Genomic DNA, 10,372 nt, shown 5'->3' on the forward strand with positions numbered 1-10,372 from the left:
CCATTTAAACCAATGTTTTCATCCCATAACACTTAAAAATACATCTTAGAGACCTCAAATAACCCGCACCACCCATTCGAGGTATTAAATAACCATTTAACCTGCAAAAAAACAAACATTTAACCCAACACAAAATAAAATTCCGATCTAAATTGAACTTCCATAAGAAAATGAAATTTATTGATATAAAAAACAATAGGATTTGTTGTCAAAAAGTGGGTTTTTGTCAAATTTCTCTCTTCGCTGTAATTCAATAATCTTGTTTTTTAAATTCAGAGATTTAAGAAAAATGAAATTCTGGACCTAACCTTGTAATTGCAAAACTGAAAGGATTAAAAATGATTTTTTGACCAAACCCAAAGGCAAAAAATACGGAAAAGAGACTGTAACATTCTTTGTTTAAAAAAAGGGCCTTTAAATAATTCACTTATGTAATTTTGGTCCTCTAATTTTTAATCATTTTTAAATAACAAAATTAAATTATTTTTTTACCAAACAAAACACAAAAAAAAATAAAAATAGCCATAAGGGTTTTAGTGATCAATATAACCACAACAAAAAAAACTCTATAAATCTCAATTCCCAAAAAACACATCATCAAAAACTCAAATTAAAAAAAAAATCAGTCACGAAAAAAAAATCAGAGTTGATACTATAAATTTTTTTTTTAAAAAACATGTCATTTGTTTTTTGTTTTATTTTTGATCCGCTGCTGATTTTCAATCTTTTACAAATAATAATTTTTTTTTTATTTTTTATGAAATTCATCGTAAACTTAACATCAAAATAATTTTATAATATAACAATAACCACATAAAATAAAAATTGAAATAAATTGCTAACCTTAAATCCTAATAAACATAATATTAAAGAATTAAATTGATAAAAAAAAAAAAAAAACATTGTTGTAATCCCAAGTGAATTGTGAGTAATTTTTTTTAATGTAATTAACTATATGACGTGACGTGGCACAGTTTTATTGGATCAATGACGCGTCCCCTCTCTCTTTCCGACACCAATCCATTTCGTTCTTGAATTCATTTCAATGAAAAATCGAATCTCCTCTTCTTCTCCTTTTCTTTTCTCTTGGGCTCTTTCAATTTCTAAGAATTCATTTCGTAATTTATAAATAAAATATAAAATAAAAATAAAAATAGCAACTATCTTTCTTTTATCAGAGACAAAAATCCTCCCTCAGTAGGATAACGAAATCGAAGAACGGCGATGGAAGGAGGAGGAGGGACACTATCGGAAATATACCAGAGTGCGAAGAAGTTGCTAATGAGAGCACAAGATGGGATCGAGAGACTGGAGCGACTGGAGAACTCGACTTCTAGTGGAGGATTAGATTCACCTGAGCTATCTTTCGTTGTCAAGAAGGATATCTCTCAGGTTCTTTCTCTTTGTGCCGATATGGATCGTCTCTGGCGCTCTGTTCAAGCCAAACCTCAACGCGATCTCTGGAGAAGGTATCCTATTCTTTCTTCTCTCTCTTTATATGTATAAGTTAGGGTTTCTGTTTTGCGTGATGTGAATGTGTAAACAAAGGCGCATTGGTTTTGATTGTATTTTTTTCTGTCAATTACTCTCTTTTCTTGATTTTTGATGTTCTTTTAATTGAAGGATCAATGTGCTTTTATATATATATATATTATTATTATGATCTATTCATTTCTTGCTAAATGTAAGTGATCTTCTGAAAAAGAGTGTTAAATTTGCAGACTGTAATTGATCTTCTGATTGCAAGGATGCTTAAAGCCCCTTGAATTTTAGATTCAAAATTGGTATTCGAAGGTAGAATATAGGAAGCCAAAGTTAGTGGGGATTCAAGATCTTCTATTTTGTTGTACGTTAATGTCAAGACATCCGCCTGCTTAAATTTATTTCAACCACCTATCTATTTCATGATAGACATGGGGGATAAGTTCTCTACCAAGAAAACGCTAGAAGACTATTTTGATCATGTATGGTTTATCTGTAATTCATCATTTTTATATTCACATTTACTACATGCCGTAATTTAACTACAATTATTTATAATCACTCACTTTGATAAACATTCTCATTGTTTTTGATAAACATCAGATAATATTCTATCCATGAAGAGTGTTTGGGATTATGGCTTTCTACATAGTTGTTGCTAAAGAGCAGAGCCAGAAGATGTATCTTATTTATTATACATGTGATTTTTGTACTATCAAAGAACCTTTTGATTAAACCATCCGCATTGTTGGGATGATAGTACTTTTTGTCTTTTGAACTCATGCCTCATAATTTTAACTTGAGACATTTGGAACAAGTTTCCATCTAGGGAATCACCTCTATTAGAGCTTTTCACTTGAGCAGTTGAATTAGACTCTTTCCTGGGATTGACTAGTGGATTTCTCTCATTACATATTTAAATGATTACAGCTATTTCAGATGTCAAAATATTTTGTGATATTGTTTCAAGCACACTGTGGCCTTTTGAAATGTCGTATTCTGATATGTTGTTGTATGCTCCCTATTTCAAGTTCAGGAGTTTTCTTAGTAAACCTCAGCTTGCCCATTTCGATATATCTAATGTTGACAGAATGAAAACCAAGTTGTGTAGAAACTACACAGGTTGTCTTTTCCTTCAAGCAACGGGCTTCTGTTTTTGTTTTTTTTATGATGATGGTGATGATGATGATCTCATCATCATCATCACCATCATATGATGGTTGGGATATTGATTTGATAAATTTGATGCTTTATTGCACAGAAAGGTGGAGCTAGTAGCTGAAGAGGCTGGGTCATTGAAAGAGAGTTTGGATAGGTATTTTGCAAGGAATCAAAGACGGATGAAGGAAGCTCAGGAGAGAGCAGAGTTGCTTGGAAGAGCTGTATGTTTTCTGCTTATTGTTTAATGTATCCAACTGGTCAGAGAGCTCTGAAACTTTACTTACTATGTGGTGTCTATTTTATATTCCAGAATGGTGATTCAGCTCATGTTTTGAGAATATTCGATGAAGAAGCACAAGCAATGCAGTCAGTTCATAATTCAAAAAGAATGCTGGCAGATTCAATATCAACTGGAGCAGCCATTCTTTCCAAATATTCAGAACAAAGGGAACGCTTAAAGGTATTAATTTTGATAGTGTGATCAATTCCTTGCATACTCAAAATTGCATATCATCTGCCCATAGAATATGCGCTGCCATTCTTCACTGAAAGGCATATTTTGCAATTCTTTAGCCATAGAAAACCTAGATGGAAATGGTGGTTGCCTTCAACTGTGCACTTTCTAATTACATATATATATATAACTGGATCACAGTGTATGGATGTTAATGTTTTCATGCCCTAATTAACCTCTCTATCTCTTAAAAAGAGCAGAGAGAAATTGCTGTCAGTTTACAAGATGTTATCGGTGGGAATATAGGTTTTAGTAGATGTTTTAAATAATTTTATATGTTGTGAGTTGAAAGAAATAAAATAAAAAAATCATCCTGAAACCATCTTTCTTGATTGTAACTGTTGCCTGGTACAGAGGGCACAACGCAAGGCTTTGGATGTGCTTAACACAGTGGGGCTCTCCAATGCTGTACTGAGGCTGATCGAGAGGCGCAACCGTTTCGATAGATGGATCAAATATTTTGGAATGCTTACTACCCTTGTCATCTTGTATTTTCTCGTTAGGTCAAGTGGTTGAAGAGCGCTTGTTTTTTCGTCTTCATAGATGGCTGTTCGGTTCGAAGCTAAGGAATTTGTACTTGAAAAATACATAATCTTATAGGATGGATTGGGAAGAAAGGCTATTGGCTCTCCTTTTGAGATGTTCAATTTCTGAATAATTTTTTTTTTGTATGTAGTCAGAAGAGGAGGTTATATGACTGAAAAGTTTCATTTGCTGTTGCTGCAAAACAAACCAAAATAGCTCGTTGTAGTTTTCAGATATAAGAGTTGATAGATAAAAAGATGCATATATTATTCTAAATAAAATAAATAGTAATTAAAAAAATAAAAACTAAACATGATAAATAAAAAATTTTAATTAAAAAAAGATAAAAGAAAAATAAATGTTCTCTCTCTCTCTCTTTTTAATACTGCATGAAACGACGCTGTTTTTTCAAAAACGTGCCGTTTCATTTAAATGGATTTTTGGCGTCAAAACGCATCAGATTCAAAATCAGGCCTTTAATTTGCGCGCGTTTTGCATTTTGGTCCTTGGTCTTGGATTTCTTCAATTAAGTCCCTAACTGGCTATCAAACTTCAATATTTATGCAATTAAGCCCCTGATTTGACCAAATTAACTCTCAAAAATTATATTTTGATCCCAAAACTTGAATTTATTCCAATTAAAGCCCAAATTAACTCCAAAATCAATTTTTCTTGCAATCAAAACCTTCATAAATTCAATTAATCCTTCAATAAAATTTAATTGAGTCCATAAACATATGATTTTGGACTTTTCTTCCTCAAATTGAATTTTCTTTGTCAACAGCGCTCTCATCAGTCAACAAAATATTGGGAAATTTTAATTTTTGTATTTTTAAACCTCATCAACCAATTTTTGACCATTTTCTGAACATTCTAACATCCTTTTTTCACTATTTTATTTTTTTGCTCATATTTTTTTGTATTTTCTCCTTTTTTGTGTGGGGATCCAAAAATAGGTTATGACAATCCTAAACAACTTGGACATGACCCCTGGGTCTGGTTTTCACTATGGATAACCAATCAACTCTTGAACGATCCTTTCTAAAAGAAGAAGTGTATGCGTAATAAACTTATTGACATTGTTTAATGAAAACAAAGATATCATCGACATTGTGGAGTTTTGCTTTTATATTAATTTTGACCAAACCATGATGGAGATATACTCTAATTTCTTCTGTTAGTGGTATCATACCAATAACATTTGAAGGAGTGTATGAGTAATAAACTTGCTGACATTGCTTGATGAAAATAAATATGTCATCGACGTTGTGGAGTCTACCCTTTATATTAATTTTGACCAAACCATGATGGAGATATACTCTGATTTCTTCTGTCAGTGGTATCATACCAATAACATTTGAATAAAATATCTCTATTTTGCTCGCTATGATATTGCAATTCAATGACTTCTTCTAACTTCTCATAATAGTCAACTTTAAACACATTAGAAATCAATCCCTCAACATAGACCCCATTATTATATGTCTTTTTACCCTGATCATAATCTTCCGTATCAAACACAAGTCCATTAATGAAATTCTCGTTATAGCACTTCACCTTTCTTTAAAGACCCAGACTTGGTAAATTCAAAGTAACATTAGCATTCCCTCCCAAATGATAACCCTGGTACATGAATTACATCTTCATCACAATTAACAAGAAATGTGTAATGAAATTAAGTATCCCAAGAGATAAGAATAATTAAACAACCCTTACATGTGTTCTGAACCACATGAAAAATTATTCATCTTTTAATCGAAAGATTTAAGATTGAGTCAGCTATGAGTTTTAGGATAGTAAAAATTGACGATGTTGTCTATGAGGAATTCAACAATCTATTAGTTTATGATAGTATGAGAGATAAATGATTCAAAAGTAACGACAGATAGGGGGAAATGAGTGAAGAAGTTAGTAGATAGCAGAGCGAAAATGTTTTATTTCTTGTAATTCTTATAATTATATTTGACTTATATAAGGAAACTCATATAAAATATATATATATTTTAATTTCTTGTAATTCTTATAATTATATTTGACTTGTATTTTTTGTTTTCTAGGAAACAGATATTGCTGCAATGGTTGAAAAACATGGAGAAGACGCTTTCCCGTATAGTCCCCACGATCCTCAATTGTGGTTGGAGGATGGAGAAACTAACGGACTCGATAGGAATTGGGTTTATGGGATTTGCATGGCATCAACTAGAGAAATGAGGTCGGATTTTATTGCGCATACAACAATCCAACCCAAGCTAGTCAACGCTGGAATTTGTAGCGATGGTCCTAAAACAGGTCAAAAAGCGAGTAGCCAAATTTGTGCAGCGATATATTTATTATTGTAAAATTATTTTGGAAAGAATATTAAAATTAATAAAATTTTGGTGTTCAATAAAATTATTATTGTGATTTTCGTTATTGTTTTCTTAACAACTAAATAATTCAAAAACAATTACTGAAATTCTGATGAAATCACCGGTTAATTAGGAAAAACAAATTTGTCGATGATTTTGTCAACAATATATAGGCGCCATTTCATTGAAAAGTTACGAAATGGTTCAAAAGTTTTCTTCTAGTGGGACAATTTAATGGAATGTTTTATCAGTAATTTAATTACAAATAGAAATGGCCGATGAAAACTGGTCAAAGCGTTTTAATTTTTTGGTGCCAATAGCATGTCGTTATTTATATTGGCATTACTAATTACCGACGGAAATGCTGAAGGATAGCAAATCTCCGAAAAAAGTTTTTCTAACAATGCTTTTTCGACGACATGTTTTTCTCAGCAAAGTAAATCTAACTGTCGAAGATGTAAATTGTTGATGGAATGGTGTTTACACGCTAACAGAATACTCCACCAGCGTTTACAATTTTCTTTTGGTGGGACAATTTAATGGATTAGTGAAAGGAATAAACGTCCAAACAAACATGCATTTTCAATAAGAACAGTTTGAGTGCTGTAACTGGATCAAATGCAGTGAATATATATTAGATGAAGAATGAAGACGTCTTACCAACAATACGAGGTTCATATGGAATACTATTCAGTTCTACATGACAGTTAAAATAAGATTAGATGACTATATAATTATAGACCTTAAGCCAGGTGATGTGCTTGTTTTACCCATTATTATATATCTTTTTACCCTGATCATACTCTTCCGTATGAAACACAAGTCCATTAATGAAATTCTCGTTATAGCACTTCACCTTTCTTTCAAGACCCAGACTTGGTAAATTCAAAGTAACATTAGCATTCCCTCCCAAATGATAACCCTTGTACATTAATTACATCTTCATCACAATTAACAAGAAATGTGTAATGAAATTAAGTATCCCAAGAGATAAGAATAATTAAACAGCCCTTACATGTGTTCTGAACCACATGAAAAATTATTCATCTTTTAATCGAAAGATTTAAGATTGAGTCTGCTATGAGTTTTAGGATAGTAAAACTTGACGATGTTGTCTATGAGGAATTCAACAATCTATTAGTTTATGATAGTATGAGAGATAAATGATTCAAAAGTAACGACATATGAAGTAGTGTACTTACTAAATAAAAAGTCTCAGTTTATCGCAGTTAAATAACACATAATTATATGCTTGCTTGAATTCTATTTCTGTCAAATATCTTCTTCTCACAATATTTTTTTGTACGTGTTGTCCAAAAGAGGAGAATAGTGATAAGTTCCCCCTCAAAGACACTTACCCACCATTGTTATGCTTTGGAACGCGATTGATTTTTGTTCTCAAGTGAAGTTTGAAATCGTAAGAGATAAATGTTGAGATGATCTCTTTAACAATATAAGCCTCGCATATCAAAGCCTCAGCATGCGCCTTGTTTTTTTACCTTTCTCTTAAGGTTGAACAAGTACCTGCATAAAATTAAACGAATGTTTTCAATTTTTTTAAAAAAGACAATAGAATTTTAATTATGATGCATATGTAATCCCTAATCTCTCAAATAGATACATCCATCTATATTGGACTAGGCCTCTAACTTTTGCTTCAAACGGTAGATGCATGGGTAGATGCTCCATTGTTTCGAAGAGTAATGAAGAGAATATCATCTCAAGTTTGCAGATTGTCTGGATGATATTCATTTCAAACCTCTCTATGTGTTGTGTCTGTAACTTGTTGGAGCATATATCTCTAAAAAAATGACTGATCTTGATGAGTGCATCCCATATTCGCTTTAGCAATAAATTCTGGTAAGTTAGTGGAATACGTGTTTGCATAAACATGTGGCAGTCATGACTCTTCATTCCATACAATCTGCAATCCTTCAAATTTACAAACCTTGATATGTTTAAAGCATGTCTATCAGGAAAACACATACTCTTAATCCATTAGTAGATAAGTAACTGTGCATTCTTGTCTAAGGTGAAATTGATTTTAGGCTTTGCGTCCCAAGACATCAATTTTCCTATAGAAGAATTAAAAAATTAAAAATAAGTTAACTAGGATAATTAAGGGCAATCAAAAAAATAAATTTAGGAGAAAACACATAGTAAAGGTTGCTTTTAATAAGAAAGTGTTTTTTATAAGTTTCTTTTTCTTGTATTTCTTATAATTCTTTTAATTATATTTGACTTGTATTTTTTGTTTTGTAGGAAACATATAACGCTGCAATGGTTTGAAAAACATGTAGAAAACACTTTCACTCATACTTCTCATGATCCTCAATTGTGGATGGAAGATGCAGAAATTAACAAACTCAATAAAAATTGGGCTTATAGGATACTCATGACATAGACTAGAGAAATGAGATCGGATTGTACTGCTTCAACTCTAGATACACAACAATCCAGCCGAAGCTAGTATACGCTGCAATTTGAAGTGACGGTCCTAGAACAGGTGAAAGATGATTTCCATACAGACGCATTATGTTAACAGAAGATTGTAAGCACTTGGTGCATTTGGACACTATGTGGCGTAGCTAGGTTTTCAAGGGACCCTGTAGAAAATTGTGTCTGGATTGAAGGGACTCAAGTAGCATGTACTGGATGATGGGCTCTCTTAACATGGTTTTTTAAGGCTGTCTATTCCTCGCACAATCATGTAAGAGATTTACTTAGAAACTATTGATAGACCTTTGCATGAATGTGCTGAACAAAAATTGATCCCCCAGGTGGTCTATTATTGTTGACGGTAAGAGTGCATGTTATACCATACTATGATTTGAAAGGTTGTACTTCTGTTGTGACGAAACTGGCACAAGGCCGGCACTTGATTATCAAGCAGGTATGATTATTTTTCTTTTCTTTTCTTTTTCAAGATTTTCTCAAGCTCGTAAAATATAGTGCTTTCATAAGAAACTTCCACTGAATTAACTACCCAGGACCGGAAACATTTTGTCAGCTAACAATCTTTAGTTCTCGACCAACTCTCACATTTTCACCGGAGTTCTTTGATAAAGCCTTGTGACAGGAGACATGCACACCCGGTCGTGTTAACTCAATGGAAAAGTATCATGTTGGAAAGAGTATTATAAAGAGAATATTGGCATATGATGGATAATGTCAAATGTTTTGAGGACTTGGTTTCATCACTGACATCATAGAACGAGCAACTACTGAGTCTTCGTAGCCTTCATTTAGGACTAATTCAAAGACTCCAACCTATAAAATAGCCTTGCATCCTCGCTAGATATCTCACCCCTCTCCACAAGAAAAATCCGTATAGAATCTGATGGAAGGACTCAAGTTTGTACTAGTTTTCGTCGTCTTGGCTTTGGCTTCTTCATTTGCCTCTGCCTCTGATCCTGGTCCGCTTCAGGACTTCTGTGTTGCCATCAAAGAAACCGATGGTGGTATGTGCTTAATTTTTAAGTGTTTCGTTAAGAGTTTTTGTCAGGAGTTACATGATAATATTGCACTGAAAATATCACGCATCCTGTATATATTTTAATTATCTATTAATTGACTGACTTTTTACGGGCATCAAAAATGCCTTTCTCATGCATGCAGTGTTTGTGAACGGAAAGTTCTGCAAGGACCCAGAGCAAGTTGCTGCGAAGGATTTCTTCTTTCCTGGACTCAACGTTCCTCGGGACACTTCCAGTCCAGTTGGTTCAAATGTCACTGCTGTCAATGTTGCTCAAATTCCAGGACTCAACACTCTTGGCATATCCTTCGCTCGCATTGATTTTGCACCACATGGTGGCCTGAACCCACCCCACACTCACCCTCGTGCCACTGAGATCCTAGTAGTCGTGGAGGGTACCCTCTATGTTGGTTTTGTCACATCTAACTTAGCTAACGGAGATAATCGCCTAATCACCAAGGTCTTAAATCCCGGAGATGTTTTTGTGTTCCCAGTCGGACTCATTCATTTCCAGCTCAATGTGGGAAAAACCAACGCCGTTGCATTCGCCAGTTTAAGCAGCCAGAACCCTGGTGTGATTACAATTGCAAAGGCAGTGTTTGGAGCAGATCCACCCATTAATCCCAATGTTCTAACCAAGGCCTTCCAAGTGGACAAGAAGGTAGTCGACTATCTTCAGAAACAACTCTGGACGGACAACAACAATTAGAAGAACACATTTATTAAGAAGACATGAAGCTGCAGCCTCATGTTTGGCATGTTCTCTTCATTACTACGTGCCTCTTTCATTTTTATTATCCTAAATAAATAGGTTTCTGCTCCTGTCTTTTATGCTCGGTTTGGTAATGATATAAAAAGCGTAACAAT

At 33.5% G+C, this 10,372-nt stretch overlaps 2 protein-coding genes across 2 annotated transcripts; both read left to right on the forward strand.

Moving 5' to 3' along the window:
- Positions 1-1,016: 1,016 nt before the first annotated feature.
- Positions 1,017-3,870, forward strand: LOC133669704 (membrin-11-like). The gene is made up of 4 exons (XM_062089935.1): positions 1,017-1,469; positions 2,744-2,864; positions 2,954-3,103; positions 3,512-3,870. Exons 1-4 carry the CDS (start codon positions 1,225-1,227, stop codon positions 3,671-3,673), a joined length of 678 nt encoding a protein of 225 aa, XP_061945919.1. The 5' UTR covers positions 1,017-1,224; the 3' UTR covers positions 3,674-3,870.
- A 5,485-nt stretch (positions 3,871-9,355) lies between these two features.
- Positions 9,356-10,214, forward strand: LOC133669080 (germin-like protein subfamily 1 member 16). Its single transcript, XM_062089090.1, has 2 exons — positions 9,356-9,491; positions 9,649-10,214. Exons 1-2 carry the CDS (start codon positions 9,371-9,373, stop codon positions 10,212-10,214), a joined length of 687 nt encoding a protein of 228 aa, XP_061945074.1. The 5' UTR covers positions 9,356-9,370.
- The last annotated feature ends 158 nt before the right edge of the window (positions 10,215-10,372 follow it).

This window comes from Populus nigra, chromosome 12 (genome assembly GCF_951802175.1).
Source record: "Populus nigra chromosome 12, ddPopNigr1.1, whole genome shotgun sequence".
Lineage (NCBI taxonomy): Eukaryota > Viridiplantae > Streptophyta > Magnoliopsida > Malpighiales > Salicaceae > Populus > Populus nigra.